Source organism: Drosophila innubila, assembly GCF_004354385.1.
Source record: "Drosophila innubila isolate TH190305 chromosome 3R unlocalized genomic scaffold, UK_Dinn_1.0 2_E_3R, whole genome shotgun sequence".
Taxonomy (NCBI): domain Eukaryota; kingdom Metazoa; phylum Arthropoda; class Insecta; order Diptera; family Drosophilidae; genus Drosophila; species Drosophila innubila.
Window position 1 is genome coordinate 22,071,511 of NW_022995380.1, and position 20,444 is coordinate 22,091,954.

Here is a 20,444-nt window from a genome sequence, read left to right on the forward strand (position 1 = left end):
CTCTCTCTCTCTCGTTCTGTCTCACAATTTTGCTGTATATTTTTGTGTTTTGCTTTCGCAATTTAAATAGAAGCTCCCGAATGTGAAGGCTCCAACGGAATATGAAATTTGAATACTACAACCGTCTGCCGTGCCGACTACCGTTAGCGTTACCGTTACCGTTACCGTTGCTATCTCCTGCGGAAAAGTTGCGCTATGTTTGTCCAGCGATTTCAGTCCGCATTTTGAGGCAAAGTGAATGCGCGTAAAAACTTTAATTAAAATGGAAACCTTACAATTGCATTGTGACCATGTCGACGACGGCAACTGACGCGACTTTTTAATTAAATTAACAAACGGCCAGCTCTAAAGACGCTTCATCAGACAGACATTGAGCACAAGTTTAAGCCATCAGACAAGTCTTTTTGCATCTCTTTCTGTATCGGTATCGACCTCTCTCTCTCTCTCTAGCAATTGTATTGCAAATTTAGTCTCTAGTAAATTATATTTTGCAATTGTGCGAAACTTTTAAAGCACATCAATAGTAAGAAAATAAGCTCAAACTGTTGCCGGTCTCTCAATGTAATCGGAGACACTAATGAAAATCAATAATTCAGGCAAACAAAGGGGCGACAGTGCTGTAGGACTCTTAAAGTGATTTTCATGACAGTAACAACAGCAACAATAACAAGGAAAAACAAAGACAACAACGACAATAACTAAGTCTGTGCGGGCCATAAATAAAGAAAAGTATGAGGCAATGAGCCGAGGTACCTTCTGTTCCTTAAGCTGCAACCCAGCTTGTTGCCGTAGCCGTTGTGCCTTTGTGGCTGCCTCAACAATGGCCAACAGATAGAGATAGCTAGAGTGGGCGAAAGAGAGTGAGGTAGAGACTGGGGCGGCCATAGGCCAATAAAGGGCAAAAAACATTAAATACATAGAACGACTGCAGTCGACGGCGTGTCTTTAACAGACAAGAGCCAGTTCAAAGACTATGCCAATGCCAGCATTTTAATTGGTGTGCCTGCTTTGGCCGCTTTCAGTCGCTTTTGGCTTAAAGCCATTGAAGCGGACCCCTAGCCAAGTTAAGGCGCTGTAACTGAAGTTGGGTAACTCGTCTGGTGTATTAAATAATTGAGCATATGAAAATGTAGTTGAGCTGAGTATTCCTTGGTGCCTTAGCACAAAGAACAACAATATATATATACACACACCCACCCACAGCCACACACACACTCAAATTGCTGTGCTAGCAGAATTTGTAGCATACTTTTAAGCGCGTTGCTTGAACTTTTCAGCAAGTTATAAACAACATTAAATGTTTGATAAACAAAATAAATCAGACCAAAAACACAACACACTCACACAACGCAATGACAGCACAGAGTAACAGCAGTGCATTAAAATTGCTCAGCAACAACAAAAACAACAACAACAGCAACAACAATGGCCATAATAACTGACAACACTTTGCAGCTACTCGTTGCATCGTCCTGTAGCGCATATAATTTAACTTTACCCCCACATTGTTTCACACCTTTGGCCACAAAAAAAATGGGTAAAAGGAAAATGAACGAAAAAGAAGGAAAAAGGTGGCGTTAAAATGAAGCAGCTCGAATGACATGCAAACTTTTTGGCCCAAAACACACAATTTACCCGGACACTTTTCCCCCATTCCACCATTTGGCAGACCGTCGCTTGCCACACACATGAGCTACTAAGTGTATGAGTGTGTGTGTGTGTGTGTGTGTGTTGGTGGTTGTGTGGGTATGAGTGTTAGCCATTAGCATTTGTCAAGTTGCCAATAAAATGCCTTTGAATGGAGTAAATTGACTTTGGCATGACAAACAATTCCATGAACGTTGTCCTCCTTCGGCTTCAGTCTTGACTCAGGTATTAAAAACCTTTTGGTCGCATGACTGGCACTATCATATGTACGATATCATATGTGGAAGTGCAGGTGCGTTTCCCTGTGTGTGTGTGTGTGTGTGTGCACATGTTGTGTGTGTTGTCAGTGAGTTACTTACTCATGGCCAATTTATGTGCGCACAGCAATTCGTAACGCTTCTGGGAGCGGCTTGTTTCCTTACACACACAAATACACTTCGCGAGGTATCTGTAGTTTAACATAATATTTGTGGATCCACTGAGAGCTTGCTGATGTATACATTGAAGTAAGAGCTTACACAAATATTTAGTTATTTTACTGACAGTATCGTAATTGTTGAGAACACCCTTGATTATTTACTTAAACTTAAATAAAATAGAACTTATTTTAGATAATACAAATTTATATCAAAAAATGTATTATTAGCAATTATTAATAAATCTGAAGAATTTAATCATTTTTTTGAAGTACTTAAAAACTGGATATGATTTAAGTTTATTTTATTGCTATTCTGTTTAACTGCGTGTGTATAATATTTATGGACAGAACGAAATATTATAAATAAACCCAAAATTTTCATACTTGATGGAGCGCACTCGCAAAAGGATACCCTGTGCCTTTATTAAATTTTGTGAAGATTTTTAAAACTTGCTACTGTTTTCTGACTACAAGTGATAGCGACTACAAGAGATAGAGTTCAGTTAAGCTAATAACCTAGAAATTCTTTGGGGTTCTTTTCTTGATGCTGCTTTCGAGTGGAAACTCATAAACCGCAATTCACAAAACTTTTAAAAATTGTCAATGATCGCACAAATAAATAAATAATCAAAAAATGATTACATATTTACTTTGGAATAAATGAATTTTAAATCAGTAGAAAGGACTCTTAGCCATGTTTAATGACAGCTTCAATTGTGAAGTACAGAAATCAACTACAACTTTGCGGGCATGAGAAACGTAATTTCGAAATTGTACAAATGTTTATAAGTGTTATCGTTATTGTTTACACGAACATCGACAATAAATCCATACAGAAATCCAATTAAATGCGCCGCTTTCCGCTTGCTGCTCTCCCACGACATCATGTAGAGCATTCCCTTACCACTTTTGGCAGCGTGTGGCAGTGTCTGTGATTAATAGCTGGCCATATTTTTACACTGCCAACAATTAGTACAAACGAAATCAAATTTAAGCAGCGCTCCTTCGAGTAAGTTGAGCAAATTATTGTGTAATTCACTCGAAATACAAACGACACACAGAGCAAAATCAGCTGAAACTGAGTCCGAGAATTCAACGAAGTTGAAGGAATACATAATAATGATGTTGAGGCCGTCAGGCAAACGGCAGGACCCTTACATAGTTGCCATTTTATTTATGACACTTGCACGTAACGCCTACCAGCAAAGATAATAACATACTGGCACAAACACACGCACACACGCACACACACACACAGACAAAGAGACCGCTACACACGCAAAGAATTACACTCGCACAACTAGTCTCCAGGGCACAACTTGCCAACAGGCGCAAGGAGCATAAAGCGCTGAGACATGAAAGTGAAAGTGAAAGTGGACGGCATGTGGATGTGAAAATGGAAATGTAAATGGAAATGGGTAGGCAACAGCCACTTCAGAGTGTGCTAGGCCAAATAATTATCTTGGCGCATAATCTCGATCTCTCTCTCTCTCTCTCTCTCTCGATGTTTTTTGGCCACCAGCAGGCCAAAAGTCGACTCAGATCTTGCCTTGGACATGCTGGCTTTTGTCTTTATATTCCGACCTTACCATGAAATCTCAGCGTGTCTATTTTGTTACAGTCTGTGTGTGTAAATGTGGTTGTGTGTGTTGTGGCTGCATATTTACTTTGGCTTTACTTCTATTTACATGAAAATTATACTGATTATAAGATTGGCCTTTGACGCGCACTCCAGAGTATCCTGACACGCCCACTGGGCGTACATCCTGTTCCCTTAACTAAACACAAATGTCGCAATTTTAGCTGTGAGTGTGGCGTGTGCAAAGTGGCAAGAAGTAGCGAAAAATTAGAAACGAGTAGCTAGAAGCCTAATGTCCTTAATAGATTAATTAAAAGCGTACATTTGGCCGCATAAGTGAACACACATTCGGTGACACACTGAGCCGTCTAAATAGCACACAGATGACTAATTCAAATGGAAATGCACTCTCGCAGCTGAGTAAATGAGTGCCCGAGTACAAGTACAAGTAGCTGGTTGAACTAAGCTCGCTGTGCTGCACTCGAATGAAGACCACTTTTGAGGTGCTAAATTAGCGAACGCATTAAAAGCGCATTACTCATACGTACCGTTGCCCACTTGAATGCATAAGCACAACACTCGCACTCACATTCACACTCGCACTCGCACTCACACTCGCATTCACGCTTCAAACTGAAAGGCTTAAAAGAGCCATCAATAAATGTGTAAGTATGTACATTTTGTGGCCAAAATCATACACAAATGCCCATAAATCCGAAACGTAAACTACATAAATTAGAAATTTGTATTTATACGAACGTTTTTCGCATATGAAATGCGGGTCACGTTCACGGCTTTATAACCGCAACTAGGCGAACCTTTTGCTGATTACGACGTGACCAGCAAGCGACCCATTCAAGATATATACAAGTATTACTCTAAATTCCTTTGCCATATATGTGTGTGTGTGTGTGTGTAAGTGTGTGTGTGTGTGTGGTTGTGTCTGTTGTGCTGTGCACATGAAATTATTTTAAATTATTTTTGATAATTGAATAAAACACACGAGCATGACAAAATGATTTACTGCCGTGTTTCATATTTTCAAATCAACTGCAGGGATAACGGACACTTGGCACGCTCTTTCGCACGTTATCCGCGCATGCGTCCATGCCACAACAACTTGCAACACTCGAAGAGAGGGGCTGAGCACAGGGAGGGGCGAGGCATGGCCAATTGACACGTGCCTTTGTTTACAGAAAGTAATGAAATTTCAACAGCAAATAGCATCCAAATTTGTTGCGACACTAATCGGGTGTATGTGTGTGTGTGTGTGCGTGTGTGTGTGAGGTCGGAAATTGCGCATAAATGCGACTAATTTCATTAGGCAACAATGCGTCCAATAAACATTTCGTAGACATCAACTTTTGACAACGACAACATTTACAAATTCAATGCATATTAATGAGTTTCATTCGCACTCAGAACTTGTGCGTCGATCAATTTATTGCAAATACAGATAATTGCCAGGAAAATTTTAATCATAATCATCTTTCTGTCTGCATCAGTTCATGGCCAGCAGCTGTCATCTTTATGCGATTCACTTATCTAAATCTTATGCCCTTGGCCATTTGCATACCTTAGCTCTGAATATATTTGGCCGCTTTTCACGAGCTTTTCAGTTTGTTTCGGTACGTGGCAGCATAAATAATACTCGCCTCTAACACAAAGTATCGCATGCATTTATTTAGCTCATGCTTTTTTTACACTTTGGCCAGCCTTGAATGTGGTAAAATGCAAAATATATTCCAGTTGAAAGCCAAAAGATGCAGCTAACCGCAAAAGCATGCTTCGAGTGAGCTGGGAATGCTATCGCTGTTGCCATTTTGGCCAGAACAAGGTCATTTTAAAGCTGGCCAACAATAGCAATTTAAAGCAGTTGCAACTTATGCTTTAAACTAATTAAATGGCAATTTAAAAGCTCACTCACTTGCCCCTCGATATGCGTACACTAACTGCTAAAGTTTTCGACTGTTAGATAGATATGCTCGTGTACAAAATACTTTTAATCCCAATTTACATAAATATTTATGCTGATGGTGCCGAAATTTGCTGGCCCTCACACCATTGGCGTTAATGTGCCTTAATCTTTAATGAGCCAAGTTTGCGCTAGTCGCGGCTGAGTTTCGGTTTCGGTTACGGTTTCGGTTTCGGTTACGAGTTTGGTTTTTCGTCTTCGGTTTGATTTTTGCTTATGTTTGCACGTGCTGCCATTTTGGCGAGATATTTTGCCGTTAGCTATGTCTGGATGTTGGCATTGTTAACTAGTTTGGCAGTCAGTTTGCAACGTGGCTATCAACGATACAGTTCTTGAGATCTAATTATAAAGATACACTGTTATCGTCGCTGTCTATGTGTGTGGCATTTAAATGTTGCATCTATTCGCGTGAAATATATTACCAACAGATGCTGTACAAGATATTGAAAAGTACTCGCACTAAAGAGAAAGCAAAGCAGCTTCAAATAGAAATATTCAATTTACCAAATGAGTGCAATGTACGTGAAATTTCTATTGACACTGTCTGAAATCGATTTGTGAGTATTTGAATGTTTTCCATCTATTTTTTTTAAATACTTATTTCAAGCACAACTTTACATTTGCATATTCTCAATTCTGTAATATTTTTTTAAGTTATATCAAATATTTTACGCTATTTTGACATTTTTTATTTCTGCATATGTTTTGATTTTCTGAATTCTATAATATAAAAATTTTTTTAATTATACAAAATATTTTAGTGTTTTCACATTTGTAATATTAAATCGTTGACATTTTATCCAAATATTGTCTTAAATTTAGAATAATAGTCTAAAAACATACTTTAACAATATACCCTTATCTTATTTATTAAGAACAGGTATAAAAATTCATGCTAAAATAAAGAATTTGAAACTAAAACTTTAGAATGATTTATTTTCTATATATTGGCACTAAATTTTTGATAGTTGTAGTAAAGTTTTTAGTATACTGTCGCTGTATTGCTGTCATCAAATTCATTAAAGTCTCGTTCAATGCACTTCACTTTATTCTTAAGTCCAATCTAAGACTTTAATAGCATTTTCAGCCAGTGTCATTGCCACCACACTATCGACACTCAGTCTCAGTCTCTGTCTCTGTATCAGTCTCAGTCTCAGTCTCTTTCTTGGCTTTCATTAGAAACTCGCTCAATGCACTTTGCCGACAGCAGAGTCTACACAGAGATAACACGGCATTCATGGACGCGATGTCTACTCCCACTTCCATTTGATATGCTCGCTACTTATTTTAATTGCTCAACATTTTTCACAACTTTTGTTTCGACTGCGTGCGGGATTGTATCTGAGTCTGTGTGTGTGTGGGTATATCTTTGTTTTAGGAGGTGTGTGCGTGTGTGCGATTACTCGAAGCATGCTTTTAGGGGCATTCGCATTGTTCGCAACTCTCAACTCGGCAGCTTAATCGACTGATTTAGAAGTTTATTGCATTTCCCATGCTCGCTTTGCAAAGGGAAATGGCGCCGGACACGAAGGTATTTAAACGCTCTGCGAGTTCCGAGTTGCAATTTGGTCTCCACTCAGCCACTTTATTGTCTCGCTTTTCCATCTCCCCTCAACCCACCCGCTCAAACAAACCCTGCCCCGGGACATGTCCGGGACTCCACTATAAATGGACTTCCGTGCATAAAGCGGATAATGTCGGCTTGCAAAATGAGCGCCAAGACATAAAAGCACCAGTTAAAAATGTGCTTCAATTTATTGGCCTGCATTTAAATTGCCAGCAATTGCAGAAGCTTCAACGCTGCCATGTTTGTCGCGTTAAGGGCTCAATTTAATCATAAATATTGAAGTAATTCTTAAAGCACATCCTGTCAACAATATTTCTGTTGTTTGTTTGTCTGCCCACATTGTCCTTGACCGTTGCGTAATTTACAATGCGGCCATTCGAATGTCCTTTGTCATCTGTCCTCTGTCCTCTGTCCCTTGCCGTTTGCCATCGTCCTTGCAGCAACAATGCGTACAATTAAGTTAACCACACAGATTCTACGATTTATGTTTCAGCCTCGCACTGCATTTTAATGTCTACTTACTGCATAATACATAAGTTAATGGACTGCAGGGGCACATCATATACGATTATTTGCAAACATTTTGCGCATCCTAATAATGCTTTAAATAATCATTTTATTGACTTTTCGTGCGCACTGACTGTAAAGGCATTTAAATTAAATTTTAATTTAAATCAGCATTAAGTATTTAACATCTTTTTGGCCAAATTTATTGCAATACTGCAATAATAATAGCGCATAAAATCCGATCCGATTTAATCAAATTCGCTTGATTTGTAGACTTGTAAACGTTTAGCAAAAAAAGTTGTCTAAAATTAATTACATATTCTAGGTATAATCTTTAATGAGACATTAAATATTCAGATTTTTTTTTTAACAATTCGAAAATCAATATCCAAATTTGGCTATAAAAGCAGCCATCGAAAACTGCAAATTAGTTGCTAGCCTGGACTAACATAACAATAGCTTACAGGGCGTATGATTGTTTTTCAATTCAATAAGTATTTACCTTCTGTGTCGACGGCCACACCACTTAATGAAAAAAGCGATTATTCCTTGAAATTACACTTATTAAAGGAAACTCAATAAATTATTTATTTCAATACTAAACTGTAATTTTTTACATCTTCTCTTACGATTTCGAAAGGACAATGGATTACTACAAATACGGAGCTCTACAATTTCTTGCAATCTCACACATTACTCATTTTTAAGCTTATACTCGTTTAGATGAATACTCAAAAAGATAACTAAACGGCTCAAATCTACTTGGACTCGGGCAGCCACCCGAAGTGAGTGCGAAGAAACTCGAGTGAAAGAAATAGTAGAACCGTGTGTGGCCCGAGACGAGTGAGAGCTGGAACGGAGCCCTTGTAGAAGGCCGTGGGTCCCTCTAATGCAGTCTTATAGACGACATCAGACAAGCCCTTGTATTCTCCACTACGGGAATTCATTTGACGGGTCTTAACCATATCGATGGGTTGGGTTAAAGCCGTGGCAGCAATCGCCGATATGACCGAGGCGACAATATATGTGTCCATTCGTTGTGGACATCCATAGTCGATAAGTATGTCCTTGCTCTGCTCGTAGAATGCAATTTGGCCAACAGTCATGAAAGCGCCACGCAATGCACACATCGACGCTCCATTGAAGAGACTCGGCCATCCCTCCTCGCGTACAACTCTCACCAGTCCGTCAATTGCATGAGCGTAACTGAAACATCGCGAAAATAAACAGTTAATTTGGCTAGAAACTGAGAGCGATTAAATATTATATACTTTCTCCTTTGATCCGGTGGCAATTTCACATCGTTCTGCAGTCGCACATTTATTAAATCGGCCGGAGCACCTATTAATCCAGCGACATAACCACTCATCCCGGCCAGCGCTACCTTGCTGCTCATCGACCTGGTATCTATGAGGTTGGCACCCATTGTATAGAATCCAAAACGAGCTAAAGTGTAGCTGTATTGTCGCAATAAGGAGGCTGAGATGCCATTGTAGAATGCCAAAGCACCCTGTTCCTTGTATATCTTGCGACTGGTATCAATTAGCGACATTTTCTCCTTGTTTGTCTGTATTAACACCTTCATTAGATCCAACGGATGTGTCACCATGGCAGCCATTGAGCTGGCCACGCCTCCAAAATACCATCGCGATATGCGGTTCTGATTAACCGACATGTTTAATTGACCAATATAAATTTAGTTGTAAATTATTTTACTAGCACTACACAAATACTTTAGACACCTTTGAGCCAAAATAAACACTGATGCAAATATAAAAGAATTATGTGTGTATTCCATTGACAAATTAAAACAAATAATAAATGGAGAAGCTGTCACAGATATGAGTATGTATTTAAATGACGCAAATCGCAAAGCACCTTGACGTCATCGACCTGTGGCACAATTTGCAACACAGTATGTGGCATGAGGACTCGCATTTCCTTGCGTGACTCCAGTCACTGTGCATGTGGTCGCAAGCAACGAGAGGCAGCAGAAATTGACAGTTTGCAGATACCCTGCAAACATTACAGATACTTAACTAAAGATATATTCCACTACACTCCTCAGAAGTTAAGTATTTAATGAACTGAAAATTAACTTAGTTATTGAAGAATACCCAATTTATTATTATTAAATTTAGCTCTAATACACCCGTTTTGTAAATTCTAATTATAACAGCCCTACAATTACGATGCAGAAAATGAAAATGTCAAATAATTAGTTAAGTATACTCTTTATTGAACTTCAACTCAGCGACATGCCAACAGTTTGCATATGTGCAATCTAATCTAAATATAGTAGAAGTTAGAATTCGTTTTCGACAAGTCCTGTGGAATTAAATAAATAATATGTTCATAAATAAAATGTCAAGTTTATAGTTTCAACATACTCCAAGATTGAGCAATGAAATGAACACCAAAATGGCGGCAACGCTGCAAAATGCTGTGTTTAATTTGTTGCGTTCATCTGTCGGCAAAGTGTTCACATAAACATAGAAAAAGTAAACGCCAGCGACCAAACAAATGTTAAAGAGTATTAACATCAAAATGCCTCGTATAAGAATTGGAGTAGAGACGCATTGTTGGCGATGAACTGCAAATAAATAAGAAATTAATTTAATATTCAATTACCAATAATAGAGAGAGAGAATAACTCACTTGTAGAAGGAGCGTAAATTCTCTCCGCTGCAATGTTTCCCAGCTCACAATTTTCAAGCGAATTTACAGACAATTTATTCATGTTTTAGTTGTTATTTTTGTTGAACATTAATTGAAAGTTGACACTCGTTATTATTTGATATTATAGTCAAGGCATGCAATAATTCGATTAGCTTGCGCACAATTCTTTCATATCATTTACACCTGATTTAGCCCAAATGAGAGCCAGATCCAATTACAACCCAAAACTAAGCTATAACAAAATGTTAGCAAAATGCTCGAGACACGCAACTGACGCAAGTGAAAAACACAAAACACGCACATTTTGATTATGCTAATGATTCATTTGTTGTTGGTCTGAAAAGAGAGAGGAAACGGAAACGGAAGTGGTGGTGGAAAGCCAGCATGACATGTCCTTCAAACGCTGTAGGTAGTCAAGGTGTCCTTGTTTTGATTTCACGTTTCCTTTTTTTCTGTGATTTTCAGAAGCAACATAAATTTTACAACATAAGTTGAAGGTGAAAAAAATCACGTATATTTTAATGGGCAATCAAATAACTATAAAAAAAAAATTTTTCGGTTAGTAATCTTCATAATTTTATTCTGGTTTCCGATGAGCTCTAAGAGAGATTTGAAAAGTGACAACCTTTTGCATTTTTGACATAGAAGTGAAACCCCAAGACAACTTCCCACTCAGCAATAATATAAACTAAAGTATTTTCAATTGCTGTTTGTATATTGATCAAATACAAATATTACAATCATATTTTATATATATTTTTTTTGTGAATAAAAAAGTTTTTAAGACATCTTTATCCATCAAGGACGTCAGAATCTGTCATTTTCTGACTATTTGGTGCTGCAACATTGCTCCTTGGGTCCGTTCTTGCACACACACTTGCAATCCTTGTGGCAAGCACAATTGCTACCACACTTTTGTGCCGAGCACTGGCAATCTGCAACGAGCAATTCCAGTTATTATTGCTAATTTATTCAAAATTATAAATGGGACTCACTAGTTTCGCATCCTTTGCAACCCATTATGTGTAGAGTTCTCCTTTGCAACTGTCAGGAAAAATGGAAATGTTAAATTAATGCAAAGCTTTTCACTTGCTGCAATCAACTGTTGTTGCCTTCATGCTGCACACATTTTATGTATTTATATTCTAATTTCAAAACGACAAACGACGAGTGCAAAAGCAAACAACAAAGAGACAGGCTTATCATCAATTCGTGCGCAAAATGCGTAACTCCGAGCGCATATCAACATTTCGTATTTTGCAAACAAATTTTGCGCCCAACGAGTTGGCTTTAGATTACAGTTCACGTTTGCTCGGCCGTGCTGCACACGGCGCTTTTATCAGCTTATCAGCTATCAGTTGCGTGCGTTACGTATACGTCACGTGGGCGTGAACACACACGTTGACTAAGCCATGACTCAAATATTCATGCATTGCCATCAAAGTGGAAGAAGCAAGTGCAGTGTTCATGTCAAATCAATGGAAATAGCCACACAAATACATCTACAATCACTTTAATTGTGTGTTTACTGCTATTTCCAATTTAAATTGTAACTTTACCAATAATGATATTAATTTATGTAAATATACAAATTTAGTAGATTTTTATTTAAACCTGTAGCATACTTTCGGGCTGAACCTAAAAAAATTATGGTATATATATTTTAGCGTTCTTTAAGGGGTTTGCTGCGGCAAACGTCGAATGCTGAGCGAATGAATGAAAAATACATGGCAGAAACAAGTGCAGTTTGAATAAAAAACTTTGTTTATTCGGAACAGCACTCGAATGCACTGCGAGTGCACAGGCAAAACTCTAAAAATAGTCAATGGGCTAACATGAATAAAATCCACTTGCTGGCATCACATAACAAGGAAGAAATTCTAAGGCGCAACTTTGAGCTGACAATATGGTACTATGTATAAATGTATACGAGTATACGAGTATAAACTAAACTAAAATGTGTCTCTGGTATTGCGGTTGCAGTTTTGTTGAACACTTTCAATTGTCCTGTATATGTATGTATGTATGTATGTGTATTGATACTTTTAGTCCTTTAGGTCGGCAGCCGTATTTACAAATCCGGCTCGTTGTGTCAGTTGCAGTTGCTGCTTCTGTTCAGCCTCCATTGCTTTTTGTTCCGGTGTCTTGGCCCACTCCTGCAGCTCGCCCGACGCATAGAACCAGTAAATGACACAACCAACGAGATAGATGCCCGCCGATATGAAGAAGACCACTCGCCATTGGTCGCGGTCGCCGCCATCACCGACAATGTAGCCCGTCAATAGGGGACTGACAATGCCGGGAATTGTTGCAAAAGTGTTGCCAATGCCCATAAGCACACTGGCGTGCTGTGGTGCAATATCCAAGTGATTGACACTGCAACAGTTGCAAGAGAGTTAGCTCATAAGTACCCAATGCATTAGTCCACTGCACTTGTTGAAAACTTACGCGAATCCAGACCAAGCGAATGCACCGAGGCCCACAGCAATTGTGATGAAAATCACCGACCACGTGGGATCCATGATATACGCCGTAAGCATCATGAAAACTGTTTGAGCCAAGAATGCACCACAATTGAAATTACGACGCACTTGCGTTGTTGTCCAAATGCCCTTAACTTGCAGCCAATCGGCTAAGTAACCAGATATCGCCAGCAGAATGCCCATTGCCAGGTAGGGAACAGCCGATATGAAGCCCGTTTTGCCCAGATCAAAGTTAAGTGTATCTGGAAAATTAAAATTAATTTAAAGTAATAATAATAATAAAAATAATAAAACTATTAAATAAAAATTGTAAAATTATTAAATTAAAATAATAAAAGTAATAAAACTCTGACTATAATCATTATAATTGATCGAAATAAAAATCAATATAATCAATATTTATGATTTTGTTTTTTATCAAAATAAAAATTACAGTTGTCTGTCAGAAAGTTGAAGTAAACAAAATTTTTTAAGCTAATTATTTTTATATGCAGAGATTAAACCATGATCAAATTGACATTCCGTATGAAAATCGGTTCAGATATGACAAAGCTATACAATATTTGAAGTCTGATGAGACCTTTGCATGAATTAAAAACAAAAAAATTAAATCCCTCAGAATAAAATGCATAGTATCGATTTATTATAATTTAGACACACGGAGTTGATCAAAAGTAAAAGTTAAAAATTTTACATTCAGAAAAAAAAATGTTCGCAAAGTTTAAAGAAATGGTAAAGAATATTAACGAAGAAAAGACAAAAAAAAAATTTTTCGAATTAATAGCTTATAAATACAAAATCAGCTTAGAGATCAGATCAGATTTGACAAAGTTATGCTTATTTGAAGTCCGGTAACATTGATTTTTTGGATTTATAATAAAAACTATTACTAACGCTGCCTGGAAAATACTGCACAGACATTCAAAGTGTTTACTTACCCTTAAGAAAGCTGGGCAACTGCGTGAGCAAAGTGTAGAAGCCCCAGTTCTCGGAGAAGTGCGAAGCAATAATCGCATAGAAGGCCATTGAAGTAAAGAACGCCTTCCACGGATGCTTAATCTTCTTCGCACCCACATAGCCAATTGTCTTCTGAATATACTCGCACTCCTCCTTCGAGCAAAAGCGATCCAATTCGGGCCCGGCACGAACAAACAGCATCCATAGTATGAACCAAACTACGCCAATAGCGCCAAATACATAGAAAACACTTTCCCAGCCGTAACGTGATGCCAATAAACCGGACGATGGCATCGCTATCACTGTGCCAGCATAATTTCCGGCAAAGGCAATCGATGCCATGCGGGAGCGCTCCAAAGGCGGTGACCATCTGGCCCACACGGCATGGATGCCCGGGAAAGTGACGCCCTCAAAGACGCCTTCAATAATACGCACCGCCAGGAACATTTCCAGACTATGATTGGCCGCCAAGGGCGTTAGCAGTGTCAAAATGGCTGTTGTACCAATGCCCAGTCCAAAAACCTGCAGACTTATTTATTAAGAAATTTTAAAAAATGAATAAATAAATGTTAACTCACAATATTGCCGCCAATCTTTGTGCCAATATAACCGCCGAGAAACTGCGTTAAAATGTAGCCATAGAAGAAGGAGCTCAAAATCAAACCTTTCTGCTTGGAGTCCCAGGGAAAGTCCTGCTCGTAGGACACATTGCCAGCGTCATCAGTTACAGTACGATTCTCAGTCATTGCCACAATGGCCACAGACAGATTTACACGCAACGAGTAGACATTGAAGAAGCCAAAGAAGGCCAAGAGCACCACAATATAACGCTGTTTACGCCAGAATCTCCAGGTGAGTGGTTCACTTTCCGTATGCTCATTGCTGTGGGTGAAAATGCAAATTTATGTTATTATGATTAAAAAATACCAGTATGAAATCTATAGTGATGTCTCTGACTATTAGATACCCAATACACATTTAAATATGCAGTTAGTAAAGACAGTGTTTTCACAAAAATCTTTAACTTTTAATATTTTTTTTCCTTCAATTTAAATACGTATACAATTAGTTGAGTAATTTATTTGTAAAATTGTAATATTCTCAAATCTTATTTTGCAAAAAAGAAAACTTTCCAAAATTTATTCTCAAATTTCTATATTTGCTTATGATTTGGAACAAGTTAAAATATAATAAAAAAGATCAATTGGGCATATTTATGTTTCAAAAATAAAAAATATTCCATTTCTTTAACATTTACCATATTTTTATTTTATCTATGAATTTTTAATGGGCACATAAACTAATTTAGAGTCCCTAGTTATTTTTCTGTTGGTGCTAAGACGGAAGAGCATGGATCTGTAACGCTTTCCTCTGCCTGTTCCATACATTGCACTAAATATAATATACCCTACTACTCTACTAATAAAGGGTATACTAAGACAAGGCCATTGCAGCAACGGGAAACAAGCGAAGCCACTTTCGCCAGCTGATTAATGAACAACATCATATTATTTTTGCTGTCTGCAGTTACCAATGACACAGAACCAGTTTGCAAAGCCAACATTAATACGTGAGGCAACTGCGACTGGTTTTGGCCTGGCCAGGCAGTTGGTAGTTTTACATATGTCTCTATGGAGTCGGGTATATACATTATCATACTTTAATCAAGTGCTTCTTGAGCAATTTAGACCTAGCCTACAATTGATTGCCAAGTGTTAGCTGATATTTGATTAATGCGGAACCCATTAGCGGCTTCCAGTTTGTCTTGTTTTTATTGGCAGTGAATCACTTACTTGTTGTGATGTGTCTGATGGCCATTGTGTTTGTCCAATTTCGTTGACTCCAGGTCAGTCATTTTGATTGTGTCTGTGTTTATTGGAAGCGAATAAATAATCTATTCAAGCATTAATGCCTGCAAAAAAAAGAGAATGAAAATGAAAATGAAAACTAAATAACAAATACTTATCAATGTGCGTGTTGTCGTTTCATTAAAATCAAATTAAATTCTGAAACTCCTCCAATCGACCCAACTCGATAGCAAATTCAATAGGGAAAATTGCACACAATGCGAAGCGTGTGATAATATTGTTGCAATTTGTTATTTCTTTGTTCGCGCCGTGCTATTTTTAAATAAATCTACAGCAATTTATTGTGTCTCCTCCGTGTAGCATTCCGTGCTGAGTTCACAATTGGCTTTGACATAGAACTCTGTACATTGTACACTGTACAGGTCAGGCCAAGGGGCACAATTATTTTCCTAAGCATCTTAATCCGCATATAAATATGTATATGTATACAAATCTGTTTGTTATTTTTTAAACAATTGTCTCGCCTTATCGACACTGCTTCTTGACGCTTCATGACAAACGCCTCTTAACGCAATTATCCATTTAACTTATTAAGCAAATAGTTTTGCAAATTGTTCCATTTGAAGCACGCGAAATTTAGTACAAAATACAGAACACAAACACAATATAAACTCATAATCAAATACGTAATTGTACCGTAAGTGAGCCAAGCACTTGATTACAGTACAACGACCGGTTTGAGTTTGGATTTGAGTTGGAATCTCAGTTTCGCTTTGGGGGACTTTCACTTGATATGCTTAGTACGAATTTCAACTGTTTCCAGGTCCCAATTTGCAGATATATGTATGGTATGTATGTGCCAGCATTGTTCTCTTATTGGCACGTGTGCAAGAACAAATTTATATTTGGAGACTCTATTAGATAATAGCAAGATGATTACACTCTACAGTCTCTACTAGCTTGATATAGTCTAACATGCCACTCAATTCATAAAAAGCATTTTATCAACAGTATGACGAATATTGATTACTCTTCAGATTTTTTTATAGCACAAATACGTACTAGTAATTTAGTGAATTGTTTCCTTATAAAAATTTGATAAGAATATATAAGACAACATAATAATTGTCTGTGAAAACTTTGCTTTTGATATGTATACATAAATCACAAAAAAAAAAAAATATACATACTTCTAATAATATCACGATAAATTATACTCTAGTTCTAGAAATAACACAATATTTGAAGTTACAATTTTTATCTTTAAAAACTTGATTAGAACTGCTGAGAATGCAGAGAGTTTTTGCAACCACCCATAATTAAGCTGTTTATCACACTTGTACTTTCAACATCACAGTTGTCAAACACTCTACAGAACAGCGTCAGCTTAAACTAGATTTTTTATCTATATGGCAACCAATAATGATATTGGTTTAAGGTTTCCGGCGTTGGTATGCCTGATTTATGAATGTTAACAGGCAATTGTTTCAGATTAATTGTTCAACGACTTATCTGTAGTAGCAGTAGAAGTGTGCTTAGCAAATACATGTACATTTATGTACAAAAGTCTACATAATTGACTTATGATATATGACCCATTAGCTATTAAATTTCTATTAGCGTGTGGTTATCTTAATTACGGCCAAATAAAATTAGTGCTACGCTAGATTAGCATGAGCGTAAAACAACAATAATAACAGCAACAACAGAAGGTAGACAGATTAAGCGTCACAGCTTGTGATATTTTATAATATGAATTGTTGTTACGGAATTCCAGTTCACTTATGTAAAACAACTGTCATTTATTAAAACTCCTGACTTAAAAAAAAACATATGATGTTTTTATGACATCAATATTTTAGATGAAATTAGCATTTTTAAGTCAAGTCGAGAATTTCTTCAATAAATTAAAACGTATTGTTTAGTCAGTTGTTGTGCCCTGTTACATTTAATTGATTTGTTGTGACATTAAGTAAAAGCGATTAAATGCATGTGTCACATGCATTTGCAATTGATTGTGTTCAACAACTCGAAAGTCAAAACACATGCAAATGTGGCAAAACAAATTTACCGAACCAATTACAGAACAGCTGCCTGAATTTGCACTTAATTTAAATGTAATGCACATGGGGATGGCAAAAGGGATAAACGGCTGCATTCCTGCCATGCAAAATAACAATCTCTTTAATCAAAAACATCAAAGTGACAGTTGTGCAAACAGCCAAGCCACACAAAGTACAACAGCTTAACAAAAGCCAAACAAAAGCCACACAACTCGTACGAGAACTTTCAAAATAGTTAAAGTTAACACACACACACAAACACACACACTCCGCCACACGTATTTGAAGTGAGAAGAAACCACAAAACTTAAACGCACCATGAAAGTTTGAAGGGTCTTCAGTGGGTCTCTTCAGAATTCGTTGTATCTTTTGATTTTGAATTGTTGAATGCGTGGACCAGGTGTGAAGCCGCCGGTTGCTCGTATCGCACTGAAACTGCAGCTTTCTGCCGGCTTCCAACTGAACGCGACCGATAAAAATACAACAAATTTCGACCGGCTTATGACGCTCTGAGAATTTGAATCGGCTAAACTTTTGCTCAGCTGATCAGTTAACTTCAATTAAGGCAAATCGGCAACCAGACATGCTGAGAGCTGAGCTGAACAAACCTGGAGCAGAGCGCCACTAGATTTAAACCTTGACTAACTTGACTAATCATAATGTGCCAGCAATTGCTCTTTGCCTAATCGTGCCGGTAATCGACATAAAGCTTATCGTTTTATTAGACACAAAATGTAGCGGCCCATAAAGATAAATTCCAGTGGAACTCACGAGTCTTACAGTTCCTAAATTAAACTTGTCGTGATCTTAAGCTTTTATTTGCTCAAATGCTGAATTTATTCCAAGAAGTGTGCATAGAACTTAAAAAATATCTACTAGTTGTATATAGTGAAAGTCCCTTATATAATCATAATAGCTATTCAACAAGTCAACCTAAAATTTAATTTGATTTATTGATGTATAAATCAATGTGTTTGCTATAAAATTAACAATTTATTGTCTCGGGTTGAACTTTAGCAAATTTGATTTTAAGTTATTTGTTAAACATTAAAAGCGGGGAATCTTAGAGAAACTGAAATGTCTAGTTGGATTTATTATAGCTGTAGCCATAAAAATCCTGTAAAATAGGGCATTAACCAGATGAGCAAATTCACATATGTCGGTTCTATTGAAAACGACTGCAAAACAATGAATGGATGTTAATAAAGCCTTACAATTTGTTTAAATGATGTAGATAAATAAACTTTTGACTTGACAACACGGTAGTTGCTAGTCGAACAATTTTTAGCTTAAGCATTCATACATTTCTTTAACCTATCTAAGGTCACTTTTGTTGATTAAATTTGTTCTAGCTTGTTCCACATGCTGGAAGTAAGCACACAATTGAATGTCGGATGTGTGATGTACGTATTTCCATTTTGGCTTAAACAATGCATACAAAACAAAACAAAACAGTTGAAAACACGCATAACGTTACTCAATCCAAAATTTCAACTAATTTGCACTGGCAAGTGCGAATTGAACGACGATTGCAAATACAAATGAACTGGCGCATTAGGAAACCAGTTCGAACTGGATTAATACCACGACATCTTTTTGATTTATTATGATGAGTTAATTATTTGGAACGAAATCTTTATTTAGATACTCATAAAACGGACAGCACGACGATATCAGATTAGACTTTGTTGTTAACATTAGCATGCTAACCTTCTACAACAGCGGCAAGCAGTCAACTTAACAAGCAGTTCACTTTATTGTCAGATTACGTATACGCAATATTGTTAATAAAATTTACTTTATACCGACAAAGAAAACAACAAATGTGTAATTAAAATTTTGAAAAAATACATACATTTATATACAGGGTAGTGTGCATACCATGCGTATGCGCAATTTTTTGCATCATGTCAATGGCATTTGTCGCAGTTGCACGTGCTGGCAATAAATAAACAAAGTGTTGCATACGGAGGCAAAACATAAGGCAACTCAATTTGCATTGGCAACTGCAGCACGTGAGAAAACAACACACACACACACAAACACACAAGAAATGAAAACAAACGAACAAACACACAGCAACAGAACAGAAGCGAAAACAATAACAAATTGCCTGTGTAAAAAAAGAAATTGATTGATAAAATGCCGTTGTCATCAAATTGTTTGCAAATTGCAAACGAGCCTCCAGGTAAATGGCAACTGCCGCTGCATGTAATTGTTTTGTGCTGCAACATGTGGCAGCTGATCGACTATGCAAACGAGATAGCTACAATGCGCCATTGAAAAGCACTTTTAGCAGCTCTGGTAAACAGTCTTTGCATAAGTTTTTAATTAGTCAACGCTTAAAATACGCATATACCATAGTTTGCCAACTCGTATGTCAGATCAACTGAGCTATATAAGGGTTTATTGAAAAGTGCAATGCAAATTCTATCTCTATTAAATTCGCTATTTCCCCTAACACTACGAGGTGTTGGATTTTTTTTTTTTTTTTGTGGTGCTCAGTGCTTTTACGACTACGTCAACTATATTAATGGCATTTCTTGTCGTTGCTCCCATTGTTTGTGGTCTTTATTTGCCTTAGTTTTCAAAAGGCAGGCGTCCTCGACCGCGCTTTTGCTGTTGCTTTGGCAACGAGGTCCTTGGCATTATTCTCGACAAATTGCATTTTAATTGCGCTCCGTTGGTGTGGCTTAAAAAGAACGCAGCTGAGTGCAAATAATTTCACCTGAATGCACAACAAATAATGTCGAAAATAAAG

At 37.3% G+C, this 20,444-nt stretch overlaps 4 protein-coding genes across 4 annotated transcripts; all 4 read right to left on the reverse strand.

The window, feature by feature from the left end:
* Positions 1-8,257: 8,257 nt before the first annotated feature.
* LOC117790708 (mitochondrial dicarboxylate carrier) lies at positions 8,258-9,433 on the reverse strand. Its single transcript, XM_034630242.1, has 2 exons — positions 8,965-9,433; positions 8,258-8,899 (listed from the first exon to the last, which is right to left on the reverse strand). The coding sequence occupies exons 1-2, from the start codon at positions 9,366-9,368 to the stop codon at positions 8,452-8,454; spliced, it is 852 nt and encodes a 283-aa protein (XP_034486133.1). The 5' UTR covers positions 9,369-9,433; the 3' UTR covers positions 8,258-8,451.
* A 462-nt stretch (positions 9,434-9,895) lies between these two features.
* Positions 9,896-10,518, reverse strand: LOC117791234. The gene is made up of 3 exons (XM_034630935.1): positions 10,352-10,518; positions 10,084-10,286; positions 9,896-10,021 (listed from the first exon to the last, which is right to left on the reverse strand). The coding sequence occupies exons 1-3, from the start codon at positions 10,431-10,433 to the stop codon at positions 9,983-9,985; spliced, it is 324 nt and encodes a 107-aa protein (XP_034486826.1). The 5' UTR covers positions 10,434-10,518; the 3' UTR covers positions 9,896-9,982.
* A 548-nt stretch (positions 10,519-11,066) lies between these two features.
* On the reverse strand, positions 11,067-11,528 carry LOC117791350 (metallothionein-2-like). Its single transcript, XM_034631078.1, has 2 exons — positions 11,368-11,528; positions 11,067-11,307 (listed from the first exon to the last, which is right to left on the reverse strand). The coding sequence occupies exons 1-2, from the start codon at positions 11,390-11,392 to the stop codon at positions 11,201-11,203; spliced, it is 132 nt and encodes a 43-aa protein (XP_034486969.1). The 5' UTR covers positions 11,393-11,528; the 3' UTR covers positions 11,067-11,200.
* Positions 11,529-12,113: 585 nt separating this feature from the next.
* On the reverse strand, positions 12,114-18,316 carry LOC117791349 (sialin). The gene is made up of 6 exons (XM_034631077.1): positions 18,001-18,316; positions 15,606-15,724; positions 14,391-14,694; positions 13,794-14,334; positions 12,821-13,097; positions 12,114-12,748 (listed from the first exon to the last, which is right to left on the reverse strand). The coding sequence occupies exons 2-6, from the start codon at positions 15,665-15,667 to the stop codon at positions 12,418-12,420; spliced, it is 1,515 nt and encodes a 504-aa protein (XP_034486968.1). The 5' UTR covers positions 15,668-15,724; positions 18,001-18,316; the 3' UTR covers positions 12,114-12,417.
* Between the last annotated feature and the right edge of the window lie 2,128 nt (positions 18,317-20,444).

Bases quoted from the DNA above. Each gene is read 5' to 3' on its own strand.
- LOC117790708 (XM_034630242.1), bottom strand. From the start codon at position 9,368: ATGTCGGTTAATCAGAACCGCATATCGCGATGGTATTTTGGAGGCGTG. The intron at 8,900-8,964 runs GTATATAATATT...GCGATGTTTCAG, and splicing joins CCACCGGATCAAAGGAGAAA to TTACGCTCATGCAATTGACG.
- LOC117791234 (XM_034630935.1), bottom strand. From the start codon at position 10,433: ATGAATAAATTGTCTGTAAATTCGCTTGAAAATTGTGAGCTGGGAAAC. The intron at 10,287-10,351 runs GTGAGTTATTCT...ATTTATTTGCAG, and splicing joins AATTTACGCTCCTTCTACAA to TTCATCGCCAACAATGCGTC. The intron at 10,022-10,083 runs GTATGTTGAAAC...TTAATTCCACAG, and splicing joins TTTCATTGCTCAATCTTGGA to GACTTGTCGAAAACGAATTC.
- LOC117791350 (XM_034631078.1), bottom strand. From the start codon at position 11,392: ATGGGTTGCAAAGGATGCGAAACTA. The intron at 11,308-11,367 runs GTGAGTCCCATT...TGCTCGTTGCAG, and splicing joins TTGCAAAGGATGCGAAACTA to ATTGCCAGTGCTCGGCACAA.
- LOC117791349 (XM_034631077.1), bottom strand. From the start codon at position 15,667: ATGACTGACCTGGAGTCAACGAAATTGGACAAACACAATGGCCATCAG. The intron at 13,098-13,793 runs GTAAGTAAACAC...TTAATTTTCCAG, and splicing joins GTTGCCCAGCTTTCTTAAGG to ATACACTTAACTTTGATCTG. The intron at 12,749-12,820 runs GTAAGTTTTCAA...CAACTGTTGCAG, and splicing joins TTCGCTTGGTCTGGATTCGC to TGTCAATCACTTGGATATTG.